Source organism: Myxine glutinosa, chromosome 4, assembly GCF_964187855.1.
Source record: "Myxine glutinosa chromosome 4, kmMyxGlut1.1, whole genome shotgun sequence".
Classification (NCBI taxonomy): domain Eukaryota; kingdom Metazoa; phylum Chordata; class Myxini; order Myxiniformes; family Myxinidae; genus Myxine; species Myxine glutinosa.
In genome coordinates, this window is record NC_136264.1 from 167,558,301 (window position 1) to 167,573,708 (window position 15,408).

The 15,408-nt window shown below is 46.3% G+C and overlaps 1 protein-coding gene and 1 long non-coding RNA gene across 3 annotated transcripts in view; one reads left to right on the top strand and one right to left on the bottom strand.

Moving 5' to 3' along the window:
• Positions 1-15,408, bottom strand: part of LOC144891853 (uncharacterized) — a 119,259-nt gene that overhangs the window by 52,566 nt on the left and 51,285 nt on the right. The gene's annotated exons all lie outside the window — the stretch shown is intronic.
• The window catches only part of LOC137425489 (protein FAM114A2), a 78,721-nt gene that overhangs the window by 28,877 nt on the left and 34,436 nt on the right, over positions 1-15,408 (top strand). For both annotated transcript variants that reach the window (XM_068113986.2, XM_068113985.2), the window contains exons 3-8: positions 821-911; positions 1,370-1,471; positions 7,196-7,371; positions 7,969-8,103; positions 8,201-8,362; positions 8,466-8,592. In XM_068113986.2, the coding sequence (XP_067970087.1) occupies positions 821-911; positions 1,370-1,471; positions 7,196-7,371; positions 7,969-8,103; positions 8,201-8,362; positions 8,466-8,592 (793 nt within the window). The remainder of the gene's footprint in view (positions 1-820; positions 912-1,369; positions 1,472-7,195; positions 7,372-7,968; positions 8,104-8,200; positions 8,363-8,465; positions 8,593-15,408) is intronic.

A 15,408-nucleotide genomic window follows, 5' to 3' on the forward strand; every position in this document is an offset into this window, starting at 1 on the left:
GTGGAAGAGCTGTGACAAGAATTACGCAAACATGCAGATAGGTACACGAGACAACACCAGTCTTGACTTTCACACAAACACAGCCGCTGAGATTGGGGCAAGTGGCGTCACTTCCTGGAGCACTGTCGGTACCAGCGACGCCATCTTTCTGACATCGCTTTTCTCTCCGCATTCAGTGGGGCAATTGAGGAGGAATTTCCTCCTCCCCATGGATCTCGACCAATGGGGTTGTTTGTCCGTGCTGTCCTTTCAAATGCCGAGCATCAAACATGGAAGCGACACATACCGTTTTTGAAGTCTTTGGTATGACTTGGCCGTGTTTTGAACCACCTTCTCCATTACTTCTCCATTTTTACATCTCTTCTCTTCTCTGACCTCTAGTTACACAGATAATGGGCACTTTTGCTCTCATAAAGAAAACCTCCATTTGCACCCAACTTCCTCATAAGGTATTTAACATACTTGTTCAGGTTCAGTATAAACTTGGCAGTAATGGATTCCCAATGTTGCATCATCGGAAACGATGATCCCTCTTCACTTCTTTTTTGACCAGAATGAGTTTTCCATATTTTGTGCACATTATTGACAAATACCAGATGGAATGGATGGACGTATATTTATAAGTGCACGATTTTGTCTTTCTTTGAGATTTGTAGCTTCAATTAATTGGGGAAAAAGGTTGACGACGTAATTTAGATTTTATACATGCGTGACCAGATCACTGTCCTGTTAATGACGTGGACGGAAGTGCTGTTACTAGAGAGAGAAAAGGTGAGTGTTCACCATAATGAGGACCAGCTCTTGTTTGTTTGTGTTGCAGGAAGAATCCAGTGGAAGAGGCTGGGGGTCATCTTTGGGAAGCTGGGGGATGTCTCTCATCTCTTCTGCGACTGCCACCGTCTCTAGTGTCGGTATGTTTTTATCCTTGTGAATTGTTGGAAAGTTTTTCCCTGAATATCCAAGCGGAGGGCATAAAGTCCATCAAGCCTGCACAATAGTTGCCTACCTATGGTTGTTTGTCCCTGCTCTTTCCTTTATAAAATGCTGAGCGTCGACCAAGGAAGTGGCACATTGTATTATTAAAGACGTTTGTATGACTCGACCAGGCTTCAAACTGCCAACCTCAGATGGAGCAGACAAGTCTGGTTCGATTTTCTGCCATTAATCTGATTTGAACCCATTGACCTCTTGGATTCCGATGCAGCCCTTTTTGATTTGCACTAAACGGCTATTCCTGGCTGAGAAATTGCTTTGATCTTTCAAAAGTAGGGTTTTTTGTGTCATAATTAGCCTTATTTTGCCATTTATGTGAGTGGACACAGTGCATTTGTTATCAGGACATACTTCCTGTTTGCTTTCCTTTGTCTAGGTCATACTCTTAGTCATGTTGTGGAGAAGGCTGAAGAGTCTCTTGGCATTTTGAGTCCAACCGAACTCTCAGCAGAAGGAGACGAAACGACACAGGCGATTGGTAAGGCTGAGCTCGTGTTTACATTGAAGGTGTGGGTGTGGGTGTGGTTATGCGTAGGATGAAGGTAAATGACAAGTCTTCAATTTTGTTTGAGGATTACGAAGGTGCTTGTAATGTCATGTTGGTTGTTTGTTGCACTGGTTGGTAGCGAATGTGACAAAAAAGCACTTGGGCAATTCCACCGTTACTCACATTATATATACATGTATAGATGCATTAATGTAATGTATTGTAATGTGAGTAACCGTGGAATTGCCCACTTGTATCAATAAGCAGGTACGAATAAAATCGACAGATTTTAATGAGAAATTGCTTTCAATTAATAAACTGAGTAAAGTGTTGAAAACCCTTTACTTTTCGTTCCTCCGCACGTTATATTCAGTCTGCATTGCCATTTGTTTGATCTCCTAGTAATCCAACTACAATACACGTGCACACTTCTAGTTTTTATCCGTTAGTAATTTTACAACTTTCACAGTAAAAAGCTGTTGGAGAATGAAGTCATTTGTACATATCATCCAAGGATCAACAACAAACTATCTATAACATCTAGAGCATCTTCATCGATCGACTTTGCATTTATTATCTGATTACTGAAGTAATTGTAGAGTATTCTATTTTTCATCATTCATAATGGCACGCACAATTTTTCGCCACGACTGAGCTGCTCAGTCTGAATTAATTTTTTTTATAGCACAAGCTCACAAACTTTCTAGTGAAAACAGATCTATGCGCTCAACATACGACACCTTTGGCTGACTTTCTGAAATCTCAGCTAGTACGTTGGATGATTTATTCTTGTGGTTTAGCAGTTTAGCTGGAAGGAACAACCACTCAACTTGCAGAACTTTTCCGTAAACCTCGTGGCAATTTTGTTGAAAAAAGTTGATTTGGACATTTATCAGATGGGGGATCTTCGGATGGAATGGATGACATAGTGGGCTTCAGCGAAGCACGCAGCATGCAACATTGGGCCAGTCAACCTACTGTTCCTCAGTTATTTCTTGCCTGGAATTTTGGACACTTCCTGGTTGAACTTTCAGCAAAGCGCACATCTTTGGGATGGTTAACTTTACTCCCATAGAGACTTAATACCTTGCAATGCATCTTCTTGCTGAGGTCTCCAGCACATATCTGCAATTCTTGTGGATTTGTTTGTTTCCATTTCGCGGTTTCTTGTAGTGTATTATCCCCATGCTTTTTGAAAGAAAAAGAAAAAAAGGGGGGATGTTATAATCTGCTCCGTCTGTCACGCTATATCCTCCTAAACGGTTGTGCAGGAATTCACCAAACCTAGTATTTGTGATCACCAGATGGCAAGAATATGCAAGAGCAGTATCATTTTTGGCTCTGCCTCTGGTTTTTTTTTTTTGTTTTGTTTGGTTGTTTACACAATCGAGGCTCGCGTAAGAGCTAACACATCAAACACGAAAACATGCATGGTCACATTTAGTATACAATAAAGGGAGCGGGAGACAAGAGGGGGAGGGAGAGGAGTGCATACAAGCACAACAAAAGTAGAGAACAGGGAAGTTGGTAGATCTGTGGAAGGGAGAGGGCCGGTGGGAGAGGGAGGGAAGAGAGGGGGGGGGGGGGAGAGGCATAAAACACATGGTCACTGCTCGCACTTCCAGGAAAGAAGTCGGTATTTCAAAAAAAGTGGATCTGGGGTGAATTAACGGGGGTAGAATATTAACGGAGGATCTCGACATAATTGTCCTGTATCGTAGCCGTAGGGGGGGGGGGGGGGGAGAGGAGAGGTACACGGTATAAAGCAAATGAACACTACTCCAAATTTCAGGAAGGAAGTTGGAGATTGAAAGAGGTGTATTTGGGGTGTATTAACGGGGGTAGAAAAGATCAAGGCTTTGGATGGGGGAAGATAGGAGATGGTGGTGAACAGCTGGTTTAAAGACATGGAGGGGGGAATGGGATTGAAAAGAGTTGGGGTCAAAATGTCAAATACCAAAAAATGCACTTACAGGCGCATTTTAAAAGTTTTTTTTATTTATGAGACTGTATGTGTGATCAACATTGGGGGACGCATGAAATATGCAACGCTTTTTCGCTTTGATCCCTGGTTCATGCCCCAGTAGGGGTGAGAAGTTTGGGTTGCTGTCATCAAAACATGAATTTTTTTCAACTCGTGCGTTGATATTGGGTAATTACCGTGCCAGTGGAACTTTTTGCCATCTTTCAACTTTGTTTTAGGTGGGAAGCATGGGGGCGTGCAATGGTGCGTCATTGACTTCGCTCTAGTTTTGAAATTGTGACTTGGTTTCGCATGTAATATTTTGTACATTAGCAATTTTCAACTTTTCTCAAATGGGAATATCGTAATCGAGAAACTTGTGACCATTTCACGTGACTCCTCCTGAGTTGCACCAACAATTAAATGTTGGGTGAGTTTAGCTAGAGGACCAGCCAAGCAGCTAGCATCAGTTTTCCTGTTTGCTTTTTACAGACCGTCCACAGAATGTTAATTCGGAATTCAGTAGTATCCCAAATTTATTTCCTTGCGCCTGTGATAACGCCACAATCTCCTCTGTCAACGGTGCCCTGAGAAGGAAGTTGAGGAAGCGATAAAAGCAATGAAGGGTAGAAAAGCGGGAGGGCCGACGGGAGTTGTGGGAGATATGTTGAAGGCAGCAGGAAGTTGGGGTGTGAAGAGAATGACAGAGATCTGTAATCTGGTGGTGAAAGAAGGCCACATTCCAGTGGATTGGGAACTGAGTACCCTCGTCCCTCTATACAAGGGGAAAGGTGACCCTCTGGAGTGTGGCTCGTACCGAGCGATAAAGTTATTGGAGCATGGAATGAAGGTATTGGAAAGGGTGTTGGAGAGGAGGATAAGGAAGAAAGTGAAGATCGACGAAATGCAGTTTGGATTCATGCCAGGAAGAGGAACGACAGACGCGCTTTTCATTGTGAGGCAGTTGCAGGAGAAGTACATGGAGAAGAGGAAGAAGTTGTTTCTTGGGTTTGTTGATCTGGAGAAAGCATTCGATCGGGTTCCACGCAAAGTATTGACATGGGCATTGAGGAAGTTAGGAGTGGAGGAATGGTTGATCAGAGTAGTGATGGCAATGTACAAAAGAGCGCGCACAGCTGTAAGGACGAAGGACGGGAACAGTGGTGAGTTTGAGGTGAAGGTGGGAGTGCATCAGGGGTCGGTACTAAGTCCACTACTATTTGTAGCTGTGATGGAGGTGCTGGCTCAGAACGTAAAGGAGGGTTTACCATGGGAGTTGTTGTATGCAGATGATCTGGTGTTGATTGCGGAAAGTATGGATGGACTGAAGGAAAAAATGTACACGTGGAAGGAATGTATGGAGACAAAAGGTCTGAAGGTGAATATCGGAAAGACGAAGGTGATGGCAAGTGGTAAAGCATGTGGTGAGGTGGAAAGAACTGGGAAGTGGCCCTGTGCTGTGTGTCGGAAGGGTGTCGGAGTGAACTCCATTCAGTGTACAATGTGCGCTGAGTGCGTTCATCAAAAATGTCGTGGTCTGAGAGGGTCATTAACCAGTGTGGCAGCTACATTCAAATGTAAGGTGTGCACAGAGGGAGCTGCAGATGGAGGAAATGTTGAGTTGGATCTTGGAGACGGCGTGAAGCTGGAAGATGTGAAAACATTTTGCTACCTCGGAGACATGCTGAATGGAGAAGGTGGATCAGACTCGGCAACGGTTGCTCGAGTGAGATGTGCATGGAAGAAGTTTCGGGAATTGAGTGGCATGCTGATGATGAGGGGAGTGTCGTTGAAGCTGAAGGGAAAGGTGTATGCTGCATGTGTGAGAAGTGTTATGATTTATGGGAGCGAGACATGGGTAATGAACGTAGAGCAGCAACGAAGGTTGGAAAGGGTGGAAATGCGAATGGTTCGATGGATGTGCGGAGTATTGTTGAGAGAGAGGAAGACAAATGATGAATTGCGAAAGACGATGGGAATAGAGCCTGTGATTGATGCTGTGAAGAGGAACAGGTTGAGAAGGTTTGGTCATGTGTTGAGGAAGGATGAAAGTGACTGGTTGAGAAGAGTGATGGAAATGAATGTAGAAGGAAGTAGAAGACGGGGAAGACCGAGAAAGACTTGGCTAAAGATGGTGGAAGAAGAAATGCGGGCAAGGGGGTTAACAAGGCGAGATGCAGAAAATAGGGCAAAATGGAGAAGATTGTCATGGGGACCGCAAGGCTAACCCCCGCTCTAGCAGGGAAAATGGCCTTTAAAATGCATGTTGTTGTTGTTGTTGTCCACAGAATGTTAATTCGGAATTCAGTAGTATCCCAAATTTATAACATAATGTAACTCAAACGTTGCACTGTATTTATGTGACCTCGGATTTGGCATTCTGTTCGGGGTCACTAATGCATCTGTCAGACAGTATCCAACCTTTCAAACTGAAGGCACTACCAACTAGTACAGCAGCTCAAAGGGCAAGCTTTTTCTTTTGAGCTGTTAGGGTTGGAATAATTCATAAACATTCCTTGTTTTTGCCGCTGCACAATTATCGCTTTTGTTTTTAAGTTATTTCTCTGAAATAATCTCATAGAGTGGGCCCCGGTGCCGGCCGTCCAACTGTATGTACGCCCGTTAACATTTGACACAAACAGCTTGTCACAAACTACCCAACCTATTATGGACCTCATTGGGGTTGTGCCGGCATCAGGACAGCAAGGTACCATTGGGTTGTGCCACCATCCGGATGCGCCAGGTGTTAAAAGGTTTTGGTGTTAAGGTGTTATGGTGTTAAGGTTAAGGTGTTAAGGTGTCCGGATAAAGGTGTTAAAAGAGGGTTTTGCCCCTAAATATTGGTATTTCATTCAAAAATCTTCTTCTCAGAAACTGCCAGACAAATCCAGACCAAAACTTGCCAAGTGGCATCAGGACTATTCCCTAACCTTAAGTTGTGCTCCTCATGGTCATATCTCCCCCCGGAAAGGAAACCACGGGCCCCTCCCCGAATCCCTCATTTTTAATGAAATATCTTCTTCTCCACTACTACCTGAATGATACGGACCAAATTTGGTAGAATGTATCAGGACATTATGATCTGGTGATGTTGTGCCACCCATTCGGATCCAACCATTTAAGGGGGTGTAAGGGTGGTTTTGCTCCAAATATTGGTATTTTATTTTTAAAATGTTCTCAGAAAACGACAACTGGATCCAGACCAAACTGGCCATGCAGCATCGTGACCATGCCCAACCTTAAGTTGTTCTCCCCATGGCCATATCTTCCCTGGAAAGGGGCCATGGGCTTCCTCTCCTAATCCCTCATATTCACGAAAACATATTTTCCTCACAAACTAAATGACCAATATGGACCAAATTTGGTATGATACATCAGAACATTACGGTCTCATGGGTTTTTGCTCCCCACCTGGATCCGCCCCCTATAAGAGGCTGAAAAGGCGAGTTATAATTTGTCTGTAAGTTATAACTTCCCAATCTATTTTATCTTTATTCACTACTGAAGGCACCACAATCTAGTTTTACCTGCTCAGTAGCTAAGGCTTTATTTGATGTTGGTCCATGGATCTGATGTTTGATGCGAGGTTCCCAAACCCCCAGAACTCTGTGATGTACATCACCGGTCAGCAACATATGCTGAAACATCAAAGAAATGTATGAGTCCATGGATCTACCTGTAAAAGGCTTGTTTATCGGCAAGGCCGTATGTATCGTCTTTTAGCTCATGCATGCACTGTCATGTACCCACAGTGCCAACAGAGGAAGCAGGACATCCTGCTAGTTCTGAAGAAGAGCTGGTTCTTGAAGAAGTAGGGGTGGAGGTGGAAGGAGATGAAAAAGCTTTCAGTAGTGGTGGGGCTTTTGGCATGCTCGGAAAGCTGGGTGGTATGACGGCCTCAAGTATTACTAACATAGTGCAGAACACGGTGAGGATGGTTTGTCAAAACATTTGGTAATCGGTGTTCTTGATGCTACTGTTGTATTTTGACATTGTGTTTCAGGCAAGATAAACTAAAAGAAAAAAAACATTATTCAGCTGGCACATGATCTTACAACACATGACGTGCTTGAAAAAAATAGGATTGACAGCATACCAAAATTGGGCTACAGTTGCATGCAACAAGCAAGGGGATGCACTAACAACCAGAGAGGTGAGAAGAGAGGAAGCAAAGTAACCTGAAAGCAATAAGGTTGAATTGGGTTGGGTTCATGGGGCAGAAAAGATTGCAGGTCGGGATTGAGGGTGATATTGTGCACTACTTGCTTGAAGCCCAAGAGTGAAGAGTGCAATTGAACGGTCTCCAGAAGGCTGTTGTACAATCGGGAGAAAAGAGGAATGAGAGAGTGGAGGTGGGTGGTTGTGCTGGATTTTGGGAGTTGAATGATGAAGGAAATCAAGAGTTTGGAAATTGAAGCAAATTAAATTTTGAATTTTTTTTTTTTTTCAGTTTGAACTGTCTGTGAAGAATGCTGGTATTTGATTATTAATTTATTTAAATAATCCCTGCTTTACGTTTGCCCAGAGCAAGACCGTCATCACTGGCGGTCTGGATGCCCTTGAGCTAATCGGAAAGAAGACCATGGATATCCTTGCAGAAGGTGATCCAGGCTTCAAGCGCACCAAGGGCTTAATACACCGTACAAACACCCTCTCACAGGTCGGTGCACATATGGGTGTCTGCCCTTTGGTACCACGTTCTCTGTTTTTGTGTACCCGAATATTTATTTCTCAGCATGTTGTGCTTCTCTGGAAAGGTTCTAAGGGAAGCCAAAGAGAAGGAAGAGCAACGTTTGGCACAGCAGGATGAAGATTCATTGGCTGAACCGAAGGCTCACTATGGCCTGCTTTTTGACGAGTTTCAAGGCCTTTCTCACCTGGAGGCCCTGGAGATGCTTTCCAATGAGAGTGATGGAAATGTAGGTCTTCTTGTAACGTTTCCTCATTTCTCTGTGCATTGCACCATTTGTGTACCCGGAGATGTTTTTCAATAAGCCGAGCGACACACTGTGTTCCCTGCAGTTGCAGGCAGTTCTTTCAAGTCTGTCTGGTGAGGACCTGGTGAAAGTGAAAGCAGAGCTGGATGAAATAAAGTCTGCCATGGTACTGGAGGAGATTGATGTCGAGGGGGATATGGTGGAAGAAAAAGGTAACCGTATTTACATTTGGATGCGAGTTATGATTGCTGGAATGCTTAATATTGGAATCATTTAAGTTTCCAATGGCTGCGGAACACCAGCCGAAGCAACGCAACGAGACCATCTGCGACAGTATCGTCTGGTAGGGTCTTTGATAAATCGCATAACTTGTGGCGTTTCACAACCATTATCAACAATGTTTTCAGGCACAGCTGCAATCGTCATAAAAGTTGAACTTGTTCAACTTTTATGACGAATTGTCGGCAACAGTAATGCCCAAGGATGTGTAGTGTGCGGCGTTCTATGATGATCACCGGTGCGACGCAATATATTGGCCAATTAAACTTCAGCTTTCAGTGACTTCTGGCCGTATCATCAATATGGTAGACTTTTGGTCAGAAGCGAAGGTAGGAAGTGCAGCTCGTATATTTATTGTAGGAACTCACCTGCCTATATGACTATCGCAGTAAACCGTATTCAAAGTGGAATGCCAGCTCCGAGGCGTTTGGGGAAACAGCAGCTACACTTGGTTGTTCAGGTTCCACTGGGAAGTTGTTGAGCGCTTCGTGTGCCGGCCTTCTCTCCGCTCAGGCCTTTACCCAAGGCCGCTTCTTTGTCATGGTACACCATCGGTGACGTACCAGCACTTGTGCCAAACAAATCAGCAGTGCTCACAGCTTTCACCCTTATCATCCTCCACCTGCATTTCTTCTTCATCAACATTTTATTTTCTGACAATAGTGTCTCCGACAGTCGTGTACTGTACAGCAGTCTATGACAAAATGAGATTGCACAAGATTTGTCGCCCATCATTTTGTTGTCACATTGGGAACTTCGGTTAGTTTGCGGCTGGCTTAATTCTGAGAACCAATAATCCAAATACAGTAATCTCATGTAGAACCAGTCAGCACACTTTTGTAATTTTGCATAGTACTTGTTTATTTAATTTTTTGCGAAAAAAGTAATCTGCTTAACTCAAAAATACTTTTCTGATGTAATTTACAGGCCATACTTTGCAAAACAAACTGAAGACCTCAACTGCATATTCTGATACTGTAGTGTGTGTGTGTGTGTGTTGGTGTTGGTGTTGGTGTTGGTGTTAGTTTCACATTACTCTGCTAACTTGTTATGTAACCATCTATGAATAACTAATATAAAAGTATCCATTGTAGTTGCATCATTGGTTTAATAAATGAAACAACACCTGGCTACCTTCACTCCTTCATTCCTCTTTTCTCCCGTCTCTGGAACAAACTCCCTCACTCTTTTCAATCCCACTCCTCCCTCCAGGTCTTTAAAACAGCTGTTCACCACCATCTTTTATCTTCCCCATCCAAACCCTTGATCTTTACTATCCCTGTTAATGCACCCCAAATCCACCTTTCACACTCCAACTTCTTTCCTGAAAGTCCTCGTGGTGTTCCTTTGTTTTATACCGTCGTGTACGTGGAATATTTTACCTACTACTCTTCCAAATATATTTATCTCAACCTTGCAAACAGTTGTACAATGATAGAATTTTGCACCCTGATCCCTTAACTCTTAGACATTTTATTTACAATCATACTAATACAGATCTTATTCATCCAATGGGCTACACTGCCAGACACAGATAAGACGCACCACATTTCACAAACACGACTAGACCATTTATTTAATTCAATCTCCGATTGTTTGTATCCGAAGTGTGAGTGGGGATGTCCCAACCTAGGTTCTCGTTTGATCATCGCGTTTCCCTGTCCCGATATTTATTTTGAATAAACCCTTTTATTACTTTCCCTTTCATTCCAAATCCCATGTTCGTGTGAGATTAATTTGCAGGGTTGAAGACTGCTCGGATCGCGTCGGGTAAAAACCGCTTCTTCCTCTACCCCTTCTTCCTTCCGTGCTTGCATAGTCAAATCCGCCATTGACCCCAACGCCTCGTTAAGCTCGATTAGCTATCCGTGACATACTCTCTTTGTTGACTGATCCAGCCACAGGGCAACTGTGGACAGGACAACACAGGACAACAACTGCACGACAACGACACAGTCTAGTGTTTCGACACAGTTTCCCGAGTGGCTACTGGTAGGCTGTGGTTCGGCACAGTCTGTATGGCAGACTGCTCGGACTAATTCAGAGTCACCGCTAAGGGTCAGGTTTTAGATCCGGACACTGGCAATGCCATGTTGCTGGACCCTGCTTGTCTGGATATAAATGCACATCGAAGGTTTTCAATTACCCCTGCTCCATGGTTGTTCATTGCCGTGGACCACACTTCCCTCCTGAGGCAGGGGGTGCCAACAGAAGGAACAAATCTGGCTGAGACGCTCAAAGAGGCAAAAGCGAGTGGCCAGACTATTAACCAGCGTGTGAACATCCTCCCTTTTGGTTTCAAAAAGGATGATGTGTACATGATAGCAGACAGTGTGCACGGCTCGCGCATAACAAAACGATTCCATGGTGCTTAAATTGGGACTGTATGGCATGCTCCAGTTGCTTAGAAGCAGCTGCCAGGCTGGCGACTCTCCGCTTGAGGGTGAATACGCTGGCATGTTACCTTGGGGTACCATCGCTCCGGATTCCATCTATCCCCGTCAATTTGTGACAAACCGCAGCCCTTTGGCGCCTGAGCGGGCAGGGGGTACGAACCCCTACATTCCATTCTATGGCACTGCTCAGGCCGGTAGGAAGGGCAAGTTGGCATTTTTCATGCCTGTCAACAGTACGTGGTATTAAAGCTGATGTTATCGCCATCCCCGGTCAGCTTTGCGCTGACAGTAATAGTCAAAGGCTGATTTCCCTGTTCTTCGCGCTGCATTGTCCTTATCTGATGTTCAGCTATGGCGTTCTGGTGGATACGTTCTACTCGGCCGTGGCAGATGGCATGTTGGGGCGGCAGTACTGTGCTTGGAACGGCGGCCTGATCCACATCGGCGGGAAGATCAATCTTAACGTGCTGTCGCCGAGGCGTGATGCCTCTAGAGTGGACTCTGCTGAGGCTATCCTGGCACACATGCTCTGGACTCCTATGACCGGTCCCTTGCCCACCGTTTACTATCCAGCGTGTACACCCCCTTAGCCGTGGGGCTGGATTCGGAGAGGGGTATAGAGCTACCGGTCCAGCATTCACTTGTGGATTATATCTACAGCTGGAGCTCTTCATGGACGCAACGTGACATGACGTACATGTACCAGTTCCTCGTGGCATCTGGTTTGGTGGCACAGGAGGCCCGGTTACTCTTTGACATACCCAGCCTACTGGTGTACCGCACCGGTGGCAGGATGGTTCCCCCCGAGCAAGAGCAGCCCGTGTCTAACGGCATGACTAAGGGGCTGGGGTTGAGGCAGGCTGTGGAGTCTGCTTTGCGGGTGTGGTACTGGGCAAATGCAGAGGTACCCCGGTTTCCTGAGGACACAGCTTGGCACTTAGCTTTGCCACCGCGCTATGATGCTACTGTGCCGGCAATTAATTATCGCACTAACCTGGGATTGGTACTGGGTCTGCGTGCCAGGGTTTCAGGCGTGGCTCCTCCTCACTGGCCGGGTGCTCTTCCCAACTATTACAAGTCTGGCTGCATTGGGTTTAGATATTTGGCTACCCACTTTGGCCTGTTCCATCAATTCAATTCCCTAGAGCCTAGACTATGACACTCTGCACAACATCTATGGCAATGTGGTCCCTGGTTTCTCCCATCCTCAGATGGTCCTGGACGAGGTCTGGGACAGTTTGGGGCATTCAGATGACAGGGCGGCAGCGCAGTGGGCAATCCTGGCCATGCTGCAGGTTACGAGTGGAGGGGCTGCTATGCTTGCTCACAGCCCTACTACACTGAGACCACTGACTATGCAGTTTAGGCAGCCTGCGCTTTGGGGCAGCCCTTTTTTCAGTCCTGACTATCTCACCAACTATCCGAGGAACATCGCCAACATGTACCCAGACGTCTACTTGCAACAGCTCTCAGACCAGGTGTTTATGCGCAATAGTCCTATGCCTCTGCCATCATGTGGCGCTCTGACAACCTGGTATTGCTATACCAGGCGGTCTGGAGAGTAGCGCTCCCCTCAGGGTGGGCCCTGTTCACCAACCAACGGGTACATACGTGGGGATCATACCTGCGGGGGACTGGGTTGTGCAAGATGATGCATCTGTTTGGAATGAGTGGATATTCTATGGCTGCACTCACTGGAAGATCTTGGACATAACAGTCCGGAGATGCGGTGTTAGGCATGAACCCCCCAGACACTATCCCGACCATCAGGGGCTGGGTTTCCCACCCTGGTGAGGCATTGCGCAGCTGCACCGGCGTGCGGGTAATGTGGTTCCGAAACACCTTGACAATACCGAAGGTAGACTGGGAATCTCTGCGCGCAATGACCATCCAGAGCGGCGTTGGAGTGGATCAGAACCAGCACTTACGGTCCATCTTGCTGGGTATTTCCTCCGCCTGCTTTCCCAAGTGGCTACTGGTAGGCTGTGGTTTGGCACAGGTGAGCTCCACAGCGTACGGCAATCAATATGCCGTCAATGCTCTTTCGGCCTGGAGAAGACCTAGCAGGCCGGGAAACTCGACGGGGGTGGAGGTTACCACCGACTCTACTCCTGTTTCGTCCTGTGGTGGGGAGGGCACGGTCTCAGAAGAAGTGGCCGTATCGAGGGCAATGTGGCGGGATGGCCCAACCCGCTCGGAGCCGAGGCTGAATGGGTAGACTTCGCATTCAGTTCACTTGAATCAAAAGATCCAGCTTTGCAACACTTCTCTGCTCTTCTGGCCTCTTTGGCTGGCAGAGGCTGTCGTTATGGGGTGGTCTTCCTGGTCCTGGTTTATGGCCTTGTCGACTACTTCCAGTTAAACGAATCTATGCCTCTATGTCTGGCCAAGAGATTCAGAAAGAACACCTCACTGCTGCCACTGAATTACCAACGGCCTGTGACGATCAGTAGGCTCCAGGACAAGATCAAACGCATTGTGTTAGCCTGTGGTCAGGCTAGGAAAGTCCGTCCTGTGGCATTAACTCTGGCGGACGGCGAAGATGATGAGGCCATGCTTAAAAAATGCCCTGCTCGGACTAAGTCAGATCTAGCCATTCTGAAGATCAGGGCAGCAGATCTGGTGGGAATGTTGGCACAGGCTGATGGTTATGCAGACATGTCGGTGATTACCGGCTTAGACTACATCTTTGCGTGCAATGTGATGGTGGCCTTCCTCCTCTACCAGGATACACCTTGGTGGCGGTTCTGGTCCGGCACTGGCGTGTTCGGTTTGGAAGGAGATGCGGCGAGAAAGGTGTTGAAATAGGGCAGTGATATCATCAAGAAGGTACACGCCATCTCTGACCTGGATTCTCACACTAAGGTGCTTTTCTATGAAAACGACGTCCGATACGGGAGTGTACAGCCACCAGTCGAAGGATTTGATCCCGTTAAGCAGGCCAAAGCTTTGAGCACGTCAGGCCAAGACCATCATGGGCTGGTTGGTCCATACGGTGATGCTATTCCCCGAGAGGAGAAGCAACACCACGAACGGCGAGCCGGCATTTTGTCCCTTCTCGTGCTGGATCCCGCAGCGAGCGGTCGCAATTTTGGCTTTGTCAGCATCGACGTCCCCGTTTGCTCTCTCTTGGGCTGGATGTGAAAGCAAGTGGTCGGAGATCGACATTTGCTCTCTTCTTCCCTGAGCTTTCTCGTTCCTGGTTGCTTCCTGCCCGAAGCTCTTCCCTTTGCCTCTTGTCTTCCCTTGACTGTCCCTTCGTGTTGGACCTGTTCCACTGTGTGGACGTTCGAAGGATGGTGGAGAGACCAGCGCTGACGATCATCCTCCCCTGTCATGCTCCTTGTGCCTGTGTACTGTGTGTGTAGCGTGGGACGGACCGTGCAGAGTGGGGTGTTCGCGCCAACGCCCGAGCTGTTCGCGCCAATGCCCGAGCCATTTCACGCCAACCGGAACCGTGCCCAGACTGCACGCTTGGGTCCCGAACACTGGAGCCTGGGGGATTCCTGACGGACGCTACATCTACAGACAGCTAAGACGCATCACACACGAGCACAACGAAACGTTAATTTTGTTAATTAATTCCTGTATTGTGTATTTGAAGTGAGTCGTGGGGACGTCCCAATTTAGGATTTTGTTTCTTCCGTCGCGTCCATTGTTCTCGGTTCCCTCCCCACCCGCCCACCCCTCCTGCCCCACCTCTTCCCCGCCCCAGACCTCCCCTTTATACAGATCTACCACTGTCCCTGTTCTCTACTGTTGTTGTGCTTGTGTGGTTCCCTCTCTCTTCCCCTCTTGTCTCCTGCTCCCCTTATTATATGTTTCATGTGTATTTCTGTTTATGGTTTTATGTGTTTTATATGTTAGCCCTTACACGAGCCTCAACTTTGCATACAAAAAAATTAATAAATACAAGCTTCTACAAATATCAACAACACAGCAATAATCGACCATTTTCATGAGTTAATCCTTTGCCTTAAAAAGTATAAAAGCGGTGCTATTTGACTGCTCACATCAGGTGTGACCACCCATACAGTGAAACCTGGCTCAAGGTCGGAGTTGTGTATCACGTAAAGTCATAACATGTCGTTTTCGAAAACACTTTTTCATACTTGTATTCACACCTTATTGAGCTATACAAGTTGCACCAAAGATTGTCATTAGCTCTTCAAAGCAACAATTGTTATACCCTGAACAGTAGATCTAGATAGTGATTTGATGCTCTCAACCAGTCACTCATCCTTCCTCAACACATGACCAAACCATCTCAAACTGTTTCTCTTCACAGCATCCATCACAGGCTCTATTCGCATCGATCATCTTTCGCAATTCATCATTTGTCTTCCTCTCTCT